The following is a 21,986-nucleotide window of genomic DNA, read 5'->3' as shown; positions in this document are numbered from 1 at the left end:
ATAAGATACAAAATAATCCACTCCTTTGGTCAACTGTAGCACATAAATATATTTTTTTTAAGATTCATTTATTTTAGAGAGAGAGAGCACATGTGAGAGAGAGTGAGAGAATGGGAGGAGGGGCAGAGGGAGAGAATCCTCAAGCTGACTCCCACTGAGCGTAGAATTCATTGTGGGGCTCCAAAGCACGACCCACAAGACCATGACCTGAGGTGAAACCAAGAGCGGGACCAGGTACACCAGCACATAAAATTTTTTGAGTCAACATAAAATGACATATGCCAAATAGTGTTCTGAGCTCAAAAAAGTGTCTGGATTGCACAAGAGAAATGAACAATGTGATTTTTGTCCTTGAAGAAAACTCCATTTAAACACAAAATTCCCACTATTCAACCTCATTTGTCCCTTTATAATAGATGCTTATTCAAATAAATCTCTTTTGTGTTTTAAAAGACTTTAGGGGCACCTGGGTAGCTCAGTGGGTTAAGCCTCTGCCTTTGGCTCAGGTCATGATCCCAGGGTCCCGGGATTGAGCCCCGCATCGGGCTCTCTGCTTAGTGGGGAGTCTGCTTCCTCCTCTCTCTCTGCCTGCCTCTCTGCCTATTTGTGATCTCTGTCTGTCAAATAAATAAATAAAATCTTTTAAAAAATAAAAATTAAAAGGTTTTCTTTGTTTATTTGAGAGAGAGAAAGTGCACATGAGCAGGGGGAGAAGCGGAGGGGGATGGAGAGGGAGGGTGAGACTCTCTCAAGCAGACTCCATCTTAAGTGTGGACCTTGAGGTAGGGCTCCACCCCATGACCCTGAAACCTTGACCTGAACCAAAACCAAGAGTCTAATGCTCAAACAACTGAGCCACCCAGGTGTCCCTACCCCTCAAATAAATCTTAAAACATAATTTCTCAGTGATTATACTGCCTTTCCAGCTATGTGAACATATTTGTCTATACATGATAACCTAAAAGATATCCCAAAAGATAGAAACTGATGATTTAAAAATAATTTTGGAGTGTTAGAAATACAGGAAAAGTGAAAATGGTACAGAATTCCTACATACCCCACATTGATCTCCCCCATTATCAACATGCTATATGAGCATGGTATATTTGTGACAATTAATTAATATATTATTAAATGAAGTCCATATTTTATTCAGATTTCCCTCTTTTACCCCTAATGTTTTGGTTTTTGTTGTTGTTGTTGTTGTTGTTGTTTTTCTGTTCTAGGGTCCTATCTGGGATGCCACACTATATTTAGTAGTTACGGCACCTTATGATTCTTTGCTTGTGGAAGTTTCTCAGAATTTCCTTGTTTTTGATGACCTTAATGGTTTGTAAGATTACTGGTCAGACATTTTGTAGACTGTGCCTTAAGTGGAATTTGTGTGATATATTTTCTCATAATTAGACTAGAGTTATGAGTTTTGAGAAGGAAGACCACAAAGTGCTATTCTCATCACATCATATCAAGGATATATACTAATAACATAATTTATCGGGGCACCTGGGTGGCTCAGTGGGTTAAGCCTCTGCTTTCGACTCAGGTCATGATCTCAGGGTCCTGAGATGGAGCCCTCCACTTAACTCTCTGCTCAGCAGGAAGCCTGCTTCCCCCTCTCTCATTCTGCCTGTCTCTATATCTACTTGTGATCTTGTGATGTCTCTCTCTCAGTCAAATAAATTTTTAAAAAATCTTTAAAAAAAAACATGGTTTACCAATTTTGTTATGAATCTTCTGCCTTAAGGAATTGACTTTTGCTTCCATTTATTTAATGCCTAACCCAGAACCATCTTTAGGAGAGAACTCATACAGTGTCTTGATGGTATGTGGATTGGGCTCTTTTTATAGGAGAATGGGTTGAAGAGGTAACCACAATGGAATAAAAACTTTTTCATTGGGGGAAGAGTGGAAAGAGGACTGATTTTCAAGATTCAGCCCTGCCACCTACTAGACATGTAACTTTGGACAAGTTACTTTTGCATCTGTAAAATGGAATAATGGAACAATAATGGAACAATAAGTACCAAATAGTTCTTTTAAGCATCTGCAGAAAGAAATGTATGTGAATGTGTTTTATAAAATATTAAGCTTTTACAGGTCAGAATCCCATATAAAAATGAAAACATTTTTTAAAGAGTGACATCTTAAGCAGTTAACTCTATAGTTAATTTTCAACTGCTGGCTACACAAAGCAAGGCCATTATGAAGTTGAGGAAAGGATATGTGGGAAGGTTCGTTACAGTCAGTGATTTCCCATTATTGCTTTGTTCCCTCTTTTCAAATTCTGTTTGCCATTTGAGACTGGCAAATGTTTGCCATTTGATCTCATTATTTTTTTTTAAAGATTTTATTTTGTTTTATTTTTGAGAAACCACACAAGAGCATGGGAAGAAGGAGGGGCAGAGGGAGAATAAGACTCCTCCCTGAACTGGGATATGCCTCAGGTGCCCTGATTTCTTTGATCTTAGGAAACCAGAGCAAAAGGCTCAAGTGTGATGTGATTAATGCTGAACATCTAGTAATGGTTAGCCTGGTATAATGCAAAAAGCAATGAAGTTTGAGAACAGTGATCTGCATCCAAGCTGAACTCTGCCTCAAACAAGATATGGGACTTTGGGAAAGTTTCTGGAACACCCTGTGTCTTGGATTCCTCACGTGTAAAACTGTGTTGAGAAGGAACATGAGAGTAGGCATGCAAAAATAATTTGGAAAAGAGCTGTTATTTCTAACTCAGAGTGTTTCAGCTGTCAGTAACAGCATTAGTTACCATTTATTGAGGGCAGGTTCTGGATTTTCTGTTTGGAAGCCTGGCTCAAAGCAAAAGCAGCAGTGAGTTTAAGAAAAGAGCTCACACATTCTTAAGTTCTTCTCTTTCTTGAAAGCAGTAACCTTGGAAACCAGGCTGGCACCACCCCCTTCAGTCATAAATCTTAGTTTCTCTTGATTTTTCTCTGTAATGTTTGGGGCACGCTATTTTATGGTCTTTTTTTGTTTACTGTCCACATCATTAGCACAAACGAGTACATCTCTTTTTACTGAATTATGTACAAAACCCTTCTAGTCGCCCTTTCTGCCCGCAGCTCACCTACCGTTTTCACTACAAAGCGGTCGCAGCCGCAGATGTCTTCGAAGACAAAAACTCTCACAAGGACCAGGGTAGGGCTGACACTCTCTAAACCCTGGGTCAAAGGAACCGAGAGCGCAAAAACTGGAGGGACTAGAACTCGGTTCCAAGGGCCAACACAAAGCACCAAAATTAACACAACACTGCCCAACAGCGATAATACTCGCGAGATAAGAACGCAAAGGGCGAGAGAAACTCACTATCTCGCGAGAAGAGGGGGCGTCGGCGGAAACTAGGCAATGGCCCCCTAAGCGACCCGGACCCAGCCAATGGGCGGAGCCAGAGTTAAATCCGCCCCCTTCCGGCACCTTTCTCCGCCCCCCAACCCTGAGGTGTTGGGCTCCGGGTTCTGGCAGCTGGGTTCTCCTGCTTCCACCCGGCTGGTGCGGGTCGTTTTCAAAGCCTAGGGAACGCGCTTTGGCCGGATTTGAGGAGGGGGGGCGGGGAGGGGCCTGCGGCTTGCGGCCCCGCCCCCTTCTCCGGCTCGCCGGCAGGCAGATTGGCCCGCCTCCTCCTTCGGCCGGCCCTGGGGCCGCGTCCCCCGGGCAACTCAGTTTCTGAGGCCTGAGCTTCTGCCCGCAGGTGTCTGCGCCGAGGCCCCAGGGCACAGCTTAGTTCGACCCCATGGTGGGTTTTGGAGCTAACCGGCGGGCCGGCCGCCTGCCCTCCTTCGTGTTGGTGGTGCTGCTGGTGGTGATCGCGGTCCTCGCCTTCAACTACTGGAGTATCTCCTCCCGCCACGTCCTGCTTCAGGAGGAGGTGGCGGAGCTGCAGGGCCAGGTCCAGCGCACTGAGGTGGCCCGTGGGCGCCTGGAGAAGCGCAATTCCGACCTCCTGCTCTTGGTGGACTCGCACAAGAAACAGATCGACCAGAAGGAGGCCGACTACGGCCGCCTCAGCAGCCGGCTGCAGGCCAGGGAGGGCCTGGGGAAAAGATGCGAGGATGACAAGGTAAGGACGAGCTCTCTCCTTTCAACCCCCATAGTTTCAACCCGGGGGTTGGGGGGCGGTTAGCCCGCCGCGGCTGCTTTTTGCCTTCCAGGATCGCAGCCCTGGAGGCTCCCCTTACCGTCAACAACCCTGTTTCGCTGCCACGTTCTCCACTCTCTACCAGACGAAACTGGCCGTAAGTTCTGGTTCTCTAGAGTGGCCTGTGTGTGGATGCCGCCTTTTCTCCAAGCTCAGCTGCTGAGCTGGCAGTAGTAGTCGTCTGGCCTATGTGGCAGCCTTAGGTTTACACAGACACCCGTCTGGAGATTGCCAGATTTGGTGTTGGTATTGTTGCCTTATCCTTATTCCGTGCATACAGATCAATATTAATTTCTTTAATTAATTAAAGAAACCTCTAACTCCTGTTCTTACATATTTTTTAAGCAGTATGACTTTTCTTAAACTGTGTAGGTTGGTATGTTAAGTAGTTGAAGAATCAGATGTTACTACATTTTTTGTATCAAAGGGTTACAGTAAATGGGCTCTGGAGCCACATATGAGCCAGAATTGTGACTTGGACATAGTTAATACAAAATTATGTACTCAATTTGAATTGTTAATGAAATTAGCCAAAAAAGGTAGAATCTATAATTATGTTCTAAGCAACAGAATCTCATGTCAGTGTCGTTGTTGTTGAGAGAATAAAAATGAAAATTTTTATGCTTAAGTGGCTCTTAGGGTTGGTGTTTTATGTAAATGGAAAGCCATACAAAGTTTAAATTTAAAAAAGTTTGAGGTTGGACCTAACTAGACCTGCTACTGAGTAGTCTTTTTTCCTCACTCACCAGCATATTGGAGTTACATTATTAATTTATGACTTATGCAACTTCTGTTGGTACAGCAGAGTTGTGAAAATTTCTGGATAGGCTAAATAGATGCCTTTTTTCTGGACCCTTCTACAGTAATCTTCACATTTTTTGTGTGTGTTCCTATTATTATTGTAAGTTTTTATTTTGTATGTCAAAATCTTTTATACCAAGGCATTATAAATTGGAGCTCCAGCTTCCATATTTTCATCTTCCTCCACCTGACTGACTTCATGCAGATTGGGGCCCTCAGGTAACTGCTGCTCTATAACCCTCTTCTTTTGCCCATAATGTAGACGTCCTCTGAGAGGAGCAACACATCAGCAAATTTATATACATGCTACACACTGAACTATAAAGATTGAAAAATTCTCTTGGGTGGAGTATGCAGAAATCTATGAAATTTTGGAGTATTAAAATAAGGTCGTTAGACTTGGCTAGGCATTGCTCTTCAAATTCTCTCCAATCTAAGAGGAAAGATAAGTTTTTTCTAGTCATTATACTCTGTTCCATTTCTTCCAACTACTAGTCTGTGATTATGTTTCAGCATGTTTTCCCTTTTACCTTCAACCAGGTATAGGTGTCCCCCATTCCAAATTTTTTTTCATTCTACTATATACTACCTTTTCCAACCAACCAATTTCTTTTTTTCTTTAATTTTTTTTTAAGAGTCATTTTCACTTAAGGATGTCTTTTTCTTTTTTCTTTTCTTTTCTTTCTTTCTTTTCTTTTTTTTTTTTTTTTTTAAGATTTTATACATTTATTTGACAGAGAGAGCACAAGCGGGGGGAGCAGCAGAGGGAGAGGGAGAAGCAGGTTCCTCAAAGCTGGGAGCAGTGTGCGGGGCTCCATCCCAAACCCAGGGCCACAACCAAGATGAAGAAAGATGCTTAACGGACTGAGCCACCCAGGCACCCCACCAATTTCTCTCTTTTTTTTTTCCTTTCACTGCTAAACTACAATTATTGGTGGTCTAGAAATGCTTCATCTACTTCTTTTATCATTTCCATCCTAATCTTTTCTTATTATGCTTGCCAGCCTTCTTTCCTCCCCTTTTCTGAAGCTGTTGTCTTAAAGGTCACAAGTGACAGTTTTCCTAATCCAATCCAAAAAAATTTTTTATCAATCTATTTAATCTCTCAGTAGTCTGGTTCTGTTGACTCTTTTTAGAAACCATCTTCTTTCTTGCCTCTATAATAATGAACTCTCCAGATTGCTTCCTACCTTCTTCACTGTGTTTCTTCCAGCTCCCTAATAATGGACTCTGTTCTTGGGCCTTTGCTTTCCCTGTAGAATAGTGTTTCTCAAAATGGTGTTAAACAGAATACTCTCCTAAGAACTGTTTGTAAGTGGTCAGGATTAAAAAGGAAAACTATTTTGGAGGGAGATGTTAAACATTTTAAGTAGAATATACTCTTCTTGGAGTTCATAATGCCTGCTAGCATATAAAGGCTCTTTTGGTAAATAAGCCTATTTAATTTTGTTTAACCTGATCTCTCAGTTAATTTGATCACAGATTACTATTTTCATGGCCTACTTGTTAGCATGGTACAAAAAAATCCAGCGAAGCACAATAGTTAGGAAAATATTACCATAGGTGTCTTTACTTTTGTTTCGAACATTTATGCAGCTGGCTCACGCATCTGAATCTCTCACTTGTATGTCAGTTCCATATTTTGAGCTAGCTACAGCAACTTTGTTGGAATGCTTGTGCATGTTTGTTCTTGGGGTTGAGGGGGCTTTGAGCCGCTAATAGGCTAGTTTTGGTCTAGACGAGCTGTAGATGAAAGTTCTCTTTTAGAGGTGTTTCCTTTATATATATCCGGGGAAGTATATGGTAGCTTAGAAAACATTTTAAGTTTTGAAGACTGCAATATAGCTTAGAATTGTGATTTAGTTTCTAGCTATGTGATGTTGGGCAACTTATTTAACTACATTGGGTTCATTTCCTCATCTGTAAAATGGGGATCATAATACCTACCTACGTATTGTACAGATCTGAGATCACATATATGGAAATATCAAACTTAACACACAAATTAGACTGTAGAAAAAACAGAACCCTAAAGCTTTATTATTTTCTATAACTGATGTAAAAATTGCTCTGGGTGGTGATAGTGTTGGAGGAAGAAGTAAATTAGTCAAAGAAAAGTGTCTTGTTCATTTTAAAACAGGTGTGTTCATTTAATGTAGTCTCTTGAATAGAGGCTCGGCCTTTTAGGATTTTTACCTATAGACACTGGTGGTGGCCTGCTCAGTGTCCACTTACACCCCACTTCATTTTTGCAGACCAGCCCTATTTTGTCTGATCTATATCTTTCCCTTGTGACTCAGGGCTAAGTCCTGATAGATCTAAACTGATTATGGTAATTTCATTTTTCTTCCTAGCGATTAATTTAATGAGGGGCTTTTGATGTTGCTGGTGAGTTGTGAGGGGAAGTTTTCCTTGCTCCTTAAAGAATGACATTCTAAAATATTCTTACCCCAAATCTAAAATCCCCAGTCTAATCATGAGAAAGCATCAGACAAATTCATACTGAGTGACATTCTGCAAAACACCCGACAAGTGCTCTTCAAAAGAGTCTCACTTAGGTGCCTGGGTGGTTCAGTTGATTGAGTGTCTGCCTTCAGGTGAGGTTGTGATCCTGGGGTCCTGAGATGGAGCCCAGCTTCTGGCTCCCTGCTCAGCGGGTAGCCTGTTTCTCCCTCTGCCCCTCCCCCAGCTTGTGCTCTCTCCCTCTCAAATAAATACATAAATAAATAAATAAAATCTTAAAAAAAAAAAAATCCCAAAACAAAAAACCCGAGTCTCACTTCTGTCAGATGTTTCTTCTGCATGTGATACCTGAAATAGAGAGGTCAAGAGTGCCAGGAGAGTTAACCTGAGGAATGGCTGAGGCACTGAAGGTTATAGGGTAAAATATTGTAATAGAATAATTGGCACTTATTACTTGAGATAAAAAAATGTTCCTATTGTTTGAGATTTCCTTAACTGCATCCTAAGGTGTCCTAGTAATATTCTTATTGTCACGGTAGTCTGAGGTGTAAGTTAAGTTTAATATGTTCCCAGGGCAGTGTGGGCAGTGACCTCAGAATTGCTTGTCATTTTGGGGGTCTTCTAGAGTCTTTTTCTTAAGTGTCAACAGTGGTGTTTGGATGCCTGATGAGGCATTTCTTTTATAGTCTTTTGGAGACCATGATCCTATGGAGGCATCACCCCTTATATGCCCACCTCCTTCCAATAGATGTTTCACACCAAAAATCCCTTTGCCCTGCTGAGTTGCTTTAGTTAGTAGGCATGTGTAGGGGGTGTTGGCAAGGCAGTTCTTGCTCAGGCTTTTTCTTTTCTTTTTTTAAATAAACTTTTAGAGGCGCCTGGCTGGTTCAGTTGGTTGAGCAGCCTACTCTTAGTTTCAGCTGCTGTCATGAACTCTGGTCAGAGGGATGGGGTGGGGCCCCCTCCTCAGGCTTCATGCTCAGTAGAGGTCTGTTTCCTCTCTGCCTCTGCCCTTCTCCCCACTCACCACACACTCTCTCTGTCTCTGGAATAAACAAACAAATCTTTAAAAAAATTAAATAGAGCACCTAGGTGGCTCAGTTGGTTAAGTGTCTGCCTTCAGCTTAGGTCATGATCCTAGAGTCCTAGGATGGAGCCCGGCATCTGGCTCCTTGCTAGGCAGGGAGTCTGCTATCGCCCTCGCCCCGCAAGGACAACAAGACACCCTGGTTCAGATGCATCTTCTCTCTCTTCATTTCCGCAAGTCTACACACTTATATACGCTTACACGACCAATCAGCGAGCAGGGTACAGGAGGGAACGAATCAGGCTGTGCACCTAAACGAACAACTTCGCTAGCAACCAATGCTGTTTACTTCCTCTTTGGGCGTTCTGCTTAGTCTCACGAGGCAATCCTAACCTGGCGACTAGCCAGGCGCCATCTTTTAATGGCGGAGGCCGCCCTGGCCAGGGGCCTGCCTCCAACAGTCTGCTGCTCCCTCTCCCACTCCCTCTGCTCGTGCTCTGTCTCTCAAATAAATAAATAAAATCTTTAAAAAATAAAAAAATTAAATAAACTTTTATTTTATAACAATTATAGATACATGAAATTACTGCAAAGATAGTGCAGAAAAGGCACCTGGGTGGCTCAGTGGGTTAAGCCTCTGCCTTCAGCTTAGGTCATGATCCTCAGGGTCCTGGGATCAAGCCGCACATTGGGCTCTCTGCTCAGTGGGAAGCCTGCTTCCCCTCTCTGCCTGCCTCTCTGCCTACTTGTGATCTTTCTCTCTATTAAATAAATAAATAAAATCTTAAAAAAAAAAAAAGTACAGAGAGTTTCCATATACCCCACACCTAGTTTTATTATTAAATCTTACATTAGTATGGTACATTTGTCATAATTAATGAACCCCTGTTGATACATTGTTATTAACTAAAGTCCATACTTTATTCCAGTTTCCTCATTTTTTCCCTAATGTCCTTTTTCTGTTCTAGGATCCCATCCAGAGTACATTTAGCCTCATGTCTCCGTAAGCTCCTTTTGGTCGTGACAGTTTTTCAGGCCTAGTTTTTGATGACCTTGGCAGTTTTGAGGAGTACTTGTCAGATATCCCTCATTTGGGTTTTGTCTGATGCTCTTCTAAGGATTAGAATAGGATTATGGTTTTTATGGTTTTGGGGAAGAAGGTCTTCACAGAGGTAAAGTGTCATTTTTATCACATCATATTAGTAGTACATCTCTCAAAATGACTTCTCACTGTTGATGTTAACCTTGATCACCTGGCTTGAAGTGGTGTTTGTCCTGTTTGTCTACCATAGAATTGCTCTTTTTTCCCTCTTTTTCCACACTGTACTCTTTGGAAGGAAGTTACTATGTGCAGCCCACACTTAAAATGAATGGGAGTTATACCCTTACCTCCTTAAGGTCAAAGTATCTGTATAAATTATTTGAAAACCTTCTGCATGGACCTTTGTCTCTTTTTCCTTAATTAATTAATTAAGTCATTTATTTATATTAGTATGGACTCATGGATATTTATTTTATACTTCAGGTTATAATCCAATGTCACTTTATTTTTTTGCTCAAATTATTCCAATTTTGACCATTGGGAGCTCTTCCTTACATCCCTTTGATATAATACCCATTGCTGTGACATGCCCCTTCCTTACCTTGTAGATTTCCTGCCCCAGTCCTCGAATCAGCAATTTCTCCAAGAAGACTTGGTTTCTTTCATTGAAAAATGGTATTAGAGACGAAGATCTAGGTGCTAGGTGTGCTACTGTCAGGGTAGCTTTGGGAGTCCAGAAATCCCAGCTCCAAAGGAATCAGAAAGGTGGTATTGGACATCTTCCAACTTATTGTACTGTCCTCCCATTTTCAATCTGTTACCTCTGTTATCTGAGCTGATAGAACACAGAAATAACTTAAGGGAGCATAAGTTGTCTGGGAAAGTAAGAAACAAGGCCCACTTCTGTGGGATTCCCCCATATTTATCTTATTTTTTGCCATCCTCTAAGGGAGTTTCCCCAGAGGGTTCTGTTAGTTTGCTAGGACTCCCATGCAAAATACTGCAGACTGGATGGCTGAAAACAACAGAAATTTTATGTTCTCACAGTTCCGTAGACTAGAAATCCAAGGTTGAAGTACAGAAGATTTGTTCCTTCTGGAGCCTCTCTCCTTGGTTTGCAGATGGCTGCCCTCTTGCAACTTTGTTAGCACATGATTGTGGTTCTCCCTCCCTGCCTGACCTGCTTTGCACACAAATCCTTAGCGTCTCTTCCTTTTCTTATAAGGACACGAGTCATAATGGATGAGGGCCCGATGCTAATAGCCTCATTTTAACTTAATCACCTCTTTAAAGACCTTATTTCCAAATAGGTTACATTCTGAGGTACTGGAGTTTGAGACTTCAATATGTGGATTTTAGGGGGAATACAGTTCAGCCCATCAGAAGGGGAATCTATGATACGCACAATACCTTTCTTTCCTCTTTGCGTCAGAAAGGACTATTCTTCTGTTTCCCACGTGTAGGGTATTTCTCTTATCTGACCTTGAATAATTCTTCTGTGTATCTTATATTAAAGCTGTGTGGTCCAAATGAGCCAAGTCAGGTTCTTGCAAATTAAAAGGAGCTGTTAGAATTTACTCCCCCAAATTGTTGCGTTATTACAAATGCAAAAAAAAAAAAAGGTCAGTTTTGAGGTTTGGAGCTGAACAATAAATAATCTCTTTTGCTTTTAACAACCACAGTCTTCCCTGAGGTAGTATATACCTGTGGTTAAATAGGGAAAAAATTATGTGCCAGAAAGGAGGATGGGAAGCATATTACCTTTTCCCCCAAAAATATGCTCAGTGTGTGTGTGTGTGTGTGTGTGCGCATAAAACCTTGGCACACAGTGGATATTTATTGCTGTGGACTCAAATCCTGGTACTGCCATTTAGTTATGTGTGTAACTTTGGGCAAGTGATTTCTCTCTGCCCCACTTTCCTCATCTGTAAAATGAGGATAATAATAGTTACCTCTTTTTCTTAGAAAGTTTAAATGAATAAATTTATTAACATGTTCAGAATAATGCATACCATATATTGAGAAAGAAAGAAAGATAGAAAGATCAACAGATAGATAAATAGCTACTATTCCGCAGCTACATCCTGTCTTCTTTCCAGGATGTAGAGAATTCCTGCCTAGAACTGGTCCCACCTCCAGCCTACCTGCCTCACCCATTGAACGTGGTTATTTGACTTTTTTTTTCCTCCCCCATTTCCTGGTCCATTTTAAATTAGGCTTCATTGACTCCTCCCATATTTTTCTTAGCTGACTGCCCTGGAGCCTGCCAGTTCCTCTGTGATTTGAGGATCAACCTTCTACAGGTCTTGTAATATGCTGCACAAGATAATTCCTGTCTTGGCCTCTGCCTCATCAGTCATAATCTGGCCAAGTTCTAGCTGTAATTTAATTGCTACTTCAAATTATTCATAAACCATACAAAATTCATACCTCCTCTCCAAACTGTATCACTTTCATATTTTCTTGGTCATGCAACCATTATTAAGACTAAGGTTAGAAATTTTGGTGTCAGGGCACCTGGGTGGCTCAGTGGGTTAAAGCCTTTGCCTTTGGCTCTCAGGTCGTGATCCCAGGGTCCTGGGATCGAGCCCCGCATCAGGCTCTCTGCTCAGTGGGGAGCCTGCTTCCCATTCTCTCTCTGCCTACTTGTGCTCTCTATCAAATAAATAAATTTAAAAAATTTTGGTGTCATCTTTGATACCTAGCATCTGGTGTTCAGTGATTTAACATAAGGAGGTATTCCTTGATCAGATTGAGTTAAAAAACATCTTCGTGGTTGCAGAATAAAGAATTGACTGGAAAGTCAGTAGCTTCCTAGCTAGTCTCCTTGCCCAGGTCTGTATTTCTTTCAGTTGGTTCCTACCCTTAAAGCAAATCTGATCTTCCTCAAAACTTACATTCAGAGTGGCTATTTCACTGCATTAATTCTGATGTCTAACTTTTAAGGACTTCCTATGGAGTGGCTTCAGTGGCCTTTGGCTCCCATAATCTCCTGAAATTAGGGTTAAAGATGGAAGCACAGGATATATAAACATTCAATAGGAGACAGATATGATGAGAGAGGAATAATAGTTACCTCTTTTTCTTATAAAGTTTAAATGAATAAATTTATTCATTTATTAAAGACAAGGGATAAAAATTTGAAAAAGGGGGGCACCTGGGTGGCTCAGTGGGTTAAGCTTCTGCCTTCGGCTCAGGTCATGATCTCAGGGTTCTGGGATCAAGCCCCGCATCGGGCTCTCTGCTCAGCAGGGGGCCTGCTTCCTCCTCTCTCTGCCTGCCTCTCTGCCTGCTTAGGATCTCTGTCTGTCAAATAAATAAATAAAATCTTTAAAAAAATTTTTTTTTGAAGAAGGAAGGAAGGGCAGGACAGATCAGTACAAAATGCTAAGTAGGGTCAAGTTTAAGTGTGAAAAATGTTAGTTGATGAGGTCTCTGTTAACCATCTAATGAGAAACAGTTTTGCCCCAAGGTGAATTTAAATTAAATTAATTATATAGGATTGAAATTATAAGGTACAAATATATCATTTTATATTAAATAGAAAAGGCTTCCTGTAGATAAGGTTTGAATTCATCCTTAGGGGAAGGACCTAGTTGGCCAGAGACAAAGAATCAGACATGGAAGGTAACAGGCAACATTGTTCAAAGGAGGACCTATCTGGCCAGGAAGAAATAATGGCAGGAAAGTTAGATAAAGTTATTTGGGAATCAGAAAGAGAATCTTGAGGCAGTGGGGGAAGCTGGAAATAGTATATACCTAGCTAGCTGTGTCTAAAGGGAACCTTGGACTTTCAGTCAAAGGAAATGTTAATTTTCATCCAAGGAAGAAGCTAAAATGGGGAAAATTTAGGTCTTCAGCCACAAAAAAATTAGTTCTTCTTGTTTAATGAAGTCACAATCTACAAAGTTCTCCTTATTACTCAGAGGACAGTATCATACCACACAATTAAGGATTGTTTCTCTTCCTCTATCAAGCAGGTGGAAGGAAGCTCCTGGAATGTCCTTTTACCTTTTCTCTGCATAACTAAATCATAGCCCTCACTTTCTTTTCTTTCTTTCTTTCTTTTTTTTTTTTTTTTAAGATTTTATTTATTTATTTGAGAGAGAGAGCGTGCAGACCCAATTTGAGGGGAGGGGCAGAAAGAGAGGGAGAAAGCAGAGTCCCCACTGAGCAGGAAGACTGGGTCAAGGCAGACACTTAACTGAGCCATCCAGGCACCCAATGTAGCCATCATTTTTCAAGGATCAATTTATGATCTCTTGGAACCTCTTGGGGATCACTGTTCCTTAATATGGAAGCAAAAGAAAGTGGAGAAATATGAAAATAAAAGGAGACAAAAAAGAAAAATGGGGACAGGTTTCAAAGATCTTTTTAGTATAGAGTAAGTGCTCAATATATTTTTGTCAGTTTAATTAATATATTAAAGCTTAAAGAGAACAGTACAAGACTAACTATACCAATATACCCAGGAAAAAAAGGAACTAACATTACTGAATGTCATACTCTGTACTGGACAGGTGTTAACATATTTTATTTCATTAATCTTCTCATTTTATGAACGAAGAAACAGGCTTAAGAATTCTAAACTCAGGTCTTTGATTACGACAACCCTTGCTCTTTCCAGTAAACTGTGTTGCCACACAGTATTTTATATGTATGTTTATAAGTATATAAAATTAGGGGCGCCTGGGTGGCTCAGTTGCTTGGCTCAGTTGCTTAAACCACTGACTCTTGGTTTTGGCTCAGGTCATGACATCAAACCCCGCACTGGGCTCTATGCTTAGTGGGGAGTCTCTTTAAAGATTCTTTCCCTCTACCCCTGCCCTGTCTCTTTCATGTGTGCACCCACTCCCTCAAATAAATAAATAAGCAAACAAACAAATAAATCTTTTTAAAAAAGAAAATGTAAAATTATATAAAATATGTGATATTATATAAGAGCAGTATCTCACCAACAAATAAAATAACTTTAGAGTATTCACTATGTGTATTAGTTGCTTAGGTCTATAACAAAGCACCACAAACTGAGTGGCCTAAAACAACAGAAACTTGGGGTACCTGAGTGCCTCCAACTCTTTGTTTGGACTCAGGTCATGATCTCATGGGTGGTGGGATCAAATCCCACAGGGGAATCTATACTTAGCAAGGAATCTGCTTGAAGAGTCTCTCTCTCTGCCCCTACCCCACTTTCTTTCTCTTTCTCTGTCTTCTAAAATAAATATATCAATCTTAAAAAAAAAAAAAAAAACCCGCAAACCCAGAAACTTTAAAAAACCCGCAAAACTTGTTATCTTACAGTTTTGGAGAATGGAAGTCCAAAATTAAGGTGTTGTCAGCATCGTATTCCCAGTGGAGCCTCTAGGCGTAAGATTCTTCTAGCTTCTGATAATATCAGGTGTTCCTTGGCTTATGGCAGCAGAACTCTGGTCTCTGTTTCCATCTTCTATAGCTCTCTTCCCAATGTGTCTATATATCTTTTGTCTCTTCACATGGTGTTTTCTTCCCTAATTCTGTTTTCTGTTCTTCTAAAGATACTGGCCAAATTGGATTAAACTCTGCCTTAATTCAGTATGACTCTGTTTTAACTTGATTACATCTACAGTGGCTCTCTTTCCAAGTAAGGGTCCTTCACAGGTACTGGGAGGTTAGGACTTCAACATATCTTTTTGGGCACACAATTCAGCCCATAGTAAATCTAGAAATCAATTTGGAGTGAATTGAATCTTAATAATATAGAATATTTCAATCCAAGTATGTGGTGTTTCTCTATTTTTTAGCCTTCTTTAAATTCTTGCAGCAGCATTTCATAATTTTCAGTATATAGCATTCCTATGTATTTTACTAAATTTATTTCTAAGTTTTTTGTGTACTTGATGCTATCAAAAATGAAATTATATCTTTTGTTCTACTTGTTCTTTGCATAGAAATGCGATTAATTTTTGTATATTGATTATTTCTGTGCATTAGAGCTCATTCTAGTGTTAATGGAATCCAGGGAATTCTAAGGAATCTACCAGTAAAAAGCCACAATACTCATTAGTAATAGGTTTTTTGTAGCCTGCTTAGAATTTAGAATTCTTTATGTGTATCATAGTATCATCTACATATAATTCCCTTTTTTTTTTTTTTAAGAGAGGGGGAAGGGATAGGACAGAGAGAGAGGGAGAGATAGAGAATCTTAAGCAGTCTTCACATCTAGTGTGGAGCTTGATGCAGGGCTTGATCTCACAACCTTGAGATCACAACCTGAGCCAAAATCAAGAGATGGATGCTTAACTGAGGCACTTGGGTGCCCCTCTCCCCTTTTCAGTTGCGTGATTTTTATTTTTCCTTGCCTTACTACAAAAGCTAGGACCTCTAATACAATGTTAGATAGAATTGGTGAGATTGGATATCCTTGGAGAAAATGCATTTGACAAAATTTAATACCATTTATGACAGGAAACTCTAAGCAAAATAGGAATGAAAGGAAACTTCTTCAAATTCATAAAGGGTATCTATCAAAGCCCCCAGAGCTAACGTTCTATATATATATATATTATATATATATAATATATATATATATTAAAGATTTTATTTATTTATTTATTTGACACACAGAGATCACAAGTAGGCAGAGATGCAGACAGAGAGAGAGGAGGAAGCAGGTCCCGCTGAGCAGAGAGCCTGATGCGGGGCTATGCGGGGCGGGGCTCCATCCCAGGACCCTGAGATCATGACCTGAGCCGAAGGCAGAGGCTTTCACCCACTGAGCCACCAGGTGCCCCACTAACGTTATATTTATGGTAAAAGACTAAATGCTTTTCCCTAAGTCCAGAAACATTGTGGATTTTGAGTAATTACTTAATCAGATTAAGCTTAAAACATTTATTCTGGCTGCAGAATAGAGAGTTGATTGGAGGGAAGAAAAAAATAGATGTAAGGAAAATAATCAAGGTTTTTATTTAAAATTTTTTTTAGTAGTGCAGATAAGAGATAATGGAGTCTTCAGCTAAGCATAGTGCAATTCTTAGCCTGGTCAGTACTAGCCTCAGGGAGCATTTTTATTAGTATTAATGACAGGGGAGCATTAATGGCATTTAGACATTGAGGTAGGAATGGTAGATGTTCTGTATTGCAGGAGTGAATTCCAACAATGAGGATCTGTCCTGCTTTTATACAATTAAGATTTTTTTTTTTAAGATTTTATTTATTTATTTGACAGATAGAGATTACAAGTAGGCAGAGAGGCAGGCAGAGAGAGAGAGAGAGAGAGGAGGAAGCAGGCTTCCCGCTGAGCAGAGAGCCCAATGTGGGGCTCGATCCCAGGACCCTGGGATCATGACCGGAGCCGAAGGCAGAGGCTTTAACCCACTGAGCCACTCAGGAGCCCCCAATTAAGATTTTATAATACATTTGATGTGTGATGGGGATTCAAAGATGAATCCCTTGATATTGGTTTGTGCAGTCCAGCTGATGGTGGCGCTTATGACCTGAGGTAGGAACCTTAGATTAGAAGTTAGTTTGAGAAAAGTACAAATTTAGGTAAATTGCGTTTGAGGAATCTATGAAATATAAAGTAGTTATTGGAAATACAAGTCAGTAACTCAGTAGAAATGATGGGTTAGGGACAGATTTAAATGTTATGGTTGTTAAAATCATAGGAATGGTAGGTTGTGGAGGGACGTTGCATATATAGTGCAGAGCTTTGCAGCAGATAAAGGTTTAGTAGAGGAGGAACAGGTTTAAATTGTTGACAAAGATTAGCCAGACAGAAAGGAATGAAAATCCCCAGATACTGTCGTGTCATGGAGGCCAAGGGAAAAGAGTTTTGAGAAAGAGTTGTCAGTGTTAATTGCCATATTTGTTTATTATAATTGTCTCTCCATATCTAGACTGGAAGCCAGGCATGGCTGTTTGTTCTGTTCATCTGTGTATTTACACAGTTCTTGGCATAACATTACTTAATAAATGTTTAAGGTTTTGGGGGCAGGGTCCATTTCTTTTTATCTGCTGTGGTTAGAGTATCTGGCTAATACCCACTTAATAATTGTTGAATAAATGACCAGATCTGCATGTTTATATAGCATGTCCTTTTTTTTGCATCTTTTTTTTCTGTGTCTTCCAACTTTATATTATGAATTTCTTGACTATAAAAATCTAGACTAAAGCATGTAAACATGTACGTATTTGGTATTGTACCCTGTAGGTATAATACTTAAATAAGTAAATATTTGGTGATTGATTGAGTAGTTTGCACTGGCTCTCAAAGCATGCATAAATATATGCTAGGGCTTCCATAGATATCCATATACCTGATTACACTACTTTCTGGAAGGCATGGTCAAAATTGTCTGATGTAAAACTACTCATTATTAACTAATTTTATTTCTAGACAGAATGTATCTTCTCTTTGAAATGTATGCTAATACATTTATTTATTTTTTTATTTTTTAAGTTTTTTTTTTAAGATTTTATTTGTTTATTTGACAGACTGAGAAATCACAAGTAGACAGAGAGGCAGGCAGAGAGAGAGAGAGGGAAGCAGGCTCCCTGCTGAGCAGAGAGCCCGATGTGGACCCGATCCCAGGACCCTGAGATCATGACCCGAGCCAAAGGCAGCGGCTTAACCCACTGAGCCACCCAGGCGCTCTGCTAGTACATTTAGATTAGTATTTTGTTCATGTAAAAACCCAAAAATATTTTTCTGGTTCAATTTAGCATCTAAAAGAAGAGAAGAAAACCTTGGGATTAATTTAGTGGGAGTATAAAGAAAAAAATCTTTATATATTGCATATCTTTAGGGACTTGTTTTGTAAACTGGAAGCTAACTTGAGTAAATTCACAAAGAGTAAAATGAAATAAGTCCTTTTCCTGACATAGTACTTTCTGATTTTTTCAAAGCATGATATATACATAAGTCATTTATTTGGGAAAGTTGAGTGTCTACCATGGGCTATGTGCTAGGTATAGAAAGATGGTAAGATTCAGTACTTGTTCTTAAGGAACTCAATGTAATCAAAGAGATGCGTGTCAAGAAATAATCCAGGGGTGCCTGGGTGGCTCAGTGGGTTAAGCCGCTGCCTTGGGCTCAGGTCATGATCTCAGGGTCCTGGGATCAAGTCCCTCATCGGGCTCTCTGCTCCGCATGGAGCCTGCTTCCCTCTCACTCTCTCAGCCTACTTGTGATCTCTCTCTGTCAAATAAATAAATAAAACCTTTAAAAAAATCCATAATGCATTTTTTAAATGCTACAGTAGAACTATTTACGAAGGGATTTGAGAGTACAAAGGAATAATTAACTGCTTCAGGAAGTCAAGAAGGAAAGAATTCACTGAAGAATGAATCCTGATGGATGAAGAGTAGTTCACCAAACTTAGAAAGGGGTAAAGCAAAAGAAACATAAATGAAGCCAGGAAAGATTGAGCCTCTGTTGTACCTTCATGGCTGAGGCAGTTTAGTAGGAGAGTGGCATGCAAGGTGGTGAAAAGGAAGGGAATTTGTGGCTGGAGATAAAGCTATTTAGGGTCAGACTCTTTATTATCATTTTTTTGTTGTGGTGGTAAAATATACTTAACATAAAATTTATTATTTTAGGATCTTAGGGATGCTTGTGTGGCCCAGTTGATTAAGCGTCACTTTTTTTTTTTTTTAAGATTTTATTTTATTTATTTGACACAGAGAGAGAGAGAACAAGAAGGGAGAGTGGCAGGGAGAGGGAGAAGCAGGCTCTCAGGGATCATGAACTGAGCTGAATGCAGACACTTAACCGACTGAGCCACTCAGGTACCCCAAGCATCCAGCTCTTGATTTTGGCTCAGGTCATGATCTCAGGGTTCTGAGATTGAGCCCCACATTGGGCTTCATGCTGGGCATTGGAGCCTGCTTCAGATTCTCTCTCTCCCTCTGTCCCTCCCCTTTTCCCTCTTCAAAAAAAATGTGCTATTTTGACCATTGTTTTAAAAGATGTTATTTATTTATTTATTTATTTATTTATTTATTTATTTGACAGAGAGAGAGAGAGAGACTGTGAGAGAGGGAACACAAGCAGGGGTAGTGGGAGAGGGAGAAGGAGAGGGAGAAGCAGGTTTCCCGCTGGGTAGGGCGCCCAGTGTGGGGCTGGATCCTAGGACCCTGGGATCATGACCTGAGCCAAAGGCAGACACTTAATGAGTGAGTCACCCAGGGACCCCCTTTTTAACCATTTTTACGTTTATAATTTAATGGCATTAAGTACATTAATGATGACAAATACCCATTACCACTACCTATTTCTAGAACTGTTTTTATCATTTCAAACAAAAACTCTGTACCCATTAGGCAATTCCCATAAACCATATTCCCATAAACCAGTCCCAGATAACCTCTATTTTACTTTAGTCTCTATGAATTTGTCTATTCCAGATTCTTCATACAACTGGAATCATACCATATTTGTCCATTTCTGTCTGGCTTATTTCACTTAGCATAATGTTTTCAGGGTTTACCCATGTTGTGGCATGTATCAGAACTTAATTCCTCTTTATGGCTGAATAACATTACCATCTTTTTCTCTCTGTGTATATATATCATTCTGTTTATGCATTTATCTGTTGCTGGATACTTGATTTGTTTCCACCTTTTGGCTATTGTGAATACTACTACTACTTTGAATATTGATGTAGAAGTATTTGTTTGAATCTGTTTTTAGTTCTTTTGGGTATTTACCTAGGAGTGGAATTGCTGAATCATATGGTAATTCTATGTTTAACTTTTTGAGGAAGCTCCAAACTGTTTTTCACAGTGCCTGCACAATTTTACATTCTTACCAGCAATGTACAGGGGTTCCGGTTTCTTTTTATCCTCATCAACATGTTTGTTTATTTTGTTTTTAATAATAGCCATTGTACTGGGTATGAAGAGATACCTCACCTTATTTGCATTTCTCTCTAATGATGTTGAATATTTTTTCATGTGCTTCTTGGTCATTTTTATCTTTGGAGAAAGATCTGTTCAAGTCTTTTGCCCATTTTTAATTGGATTATTTGTTTTTAGCTAAGTTGAAGGAGTTATTTATTTACTTTAGATGTTAAACCCTTTTCAGGGACACCTGGGTGGCTCAGTCTGTTAAGCTGCTGCCTTTGGCTCAGGACATGATCCCGAGGACCTGGAATTGAGCCCTGCATCAGGCTCCTTGCTCAGCAGGGAGCCAGGTTCTCTCTCTCTGCCTGCTGCTCTTTCTGCTGTGTGCTCTCTCTCTCTGACAAATAAATAAAGTCTTTAAAAAAAAAAAACCTTTTCAGATACATGATTTGGAGATGTTTTCTCCCTTCAGTATGTTGTTTTTTCACTCTATTGATAATATCCTTTGATGCAGAAAAGTTTTTAATTTTGATGGAATCCAGTTTCATCCATTTTTTTCTTTTGTTGACTTTGCTTTTGGTGTCATAGTTAAGAAATCATTCCTAAATCAGAGGTCATGAAGATTTCCCCCTATATTTTCTTCTAAGAATTTTATAGTTTTAGCTGTTAAGTTTAGGTTTTTGATCCATTTGAGTTAGTATTCCTGTATGGTGTAAGATAAGAGTCTAACTTCATTCTTTTGCATATGGTTATCCAGTTGTCCCACCACCATTTGTTGAAGAGATGTTTTCTCCCCATTGAATGGTCTTAGCATCCTTATTGCAAAATCAGTTAACATATATGTGAGGTTTTATTTCTGGGCTCTCTGGGGCCAGACTCTTAAAAGTCTTAAATGCCATACTCTAAGGAGTTCTAATTTCACCTTCTAGGTGATAGAGAACAATATAATCAAATTTTTATTTTAAGAAGATAGTTATGGGTATAGTATAGAGGATAATTATAGAGGAAAGAAAATGAAATCAGGATCAGTTCAGAAATATGTTGTTGCAGAAGTTTAGGCAAGAACTATGGGTCCATATTTCAGACAATGGCAGCAAGAATAGAGAATAATAGAGTTGAAAGTCCGGTGCATTTGATCTTCATAGCTAAACTCCAGAGTAGGTAGGACTTGCAGTTCCATTTTATAGATGAGAAAACTAAAGCTTTTTTGTTAAAGATTTTATTTATCTATTTGAGAGAGTGAGAGAGATCGTGCACTCACACATGCACAAGTTGGGGGAGGGGGCAGAGAGAAAGGGAAAAACAGACTCCCTGCTGAGAAGGGAACCAGATCCTCAGACTCAATCCCAGGACCCTGGGATCATGACCTGAGCCACAGTCAGACGCTTAACTACTAGGCCACCCATGTCCCCCGAAAACTAAAGCCTTTAAAAGTTATTTGCCTCTGGTCTTTAGTACCTGATGTTGGATCTAAAACCTTGCGTCTTCTGATTCCTAATGCCATAGTTTTTTTAATGTATCATGGTTACTTTCTCAGATGGAGAATTATAATAAACATGGGACACAAGGGATTAGTTTTGGCACTGGTCATACTTAACATTTTTAATGAATGACTTAGAAAAAGTTCACAGTCTATAGGTGGCACTCTTTTTTTTTTTTTTTTTTTTAAGATTTTA

The 21,986-nt window shown here is 39.8% G+C and overlaps 1 protein-coding gene across 2 annotated transcripts in view; it reads left to right on the top strand.

Moving 5' to 3' along the window:
• The first annotated feature begins 3,422 nt into the window (after nt 1–3,422).
• Nucleotides 3,423–21,986, top strand: part of GOLM2 (golgi membrane protein 2) — a 105,840-nt gene continuing 87,276 nt past the window's right edge. For both annotated transcript variants that reach the window (XM_082735336.1, XM_082735335.1), the window contains exon 1: nt 3,423–4,075. In XM_082735336.1, coding sequence (XP_082591462.1) covers nt 3,749–4,075 — 327 coding nt within the window. In that variant the 5' untranslated portion in view covers nt 3,423–3,748. The remainder of the gene's footprint in view (nt 4,076–21,986) is intronic.

This window comes from Mustela nivalis (assembly GCF_964662115.1).
Source record: "Mustela nivalis genome assembly, chromosome: 6".
Taxonomy (NCBI): Eukaryota; Metazoa; Chordata; class Mammalia; order Carnivora; family Mustelidae; genus Mustela; species Mustela nivalis.
The sequence above is the reverse complement of the archived record's forward strand: the minus strand, read 5'-3'. Positions and strand labels throughout refer to the sequence as shown.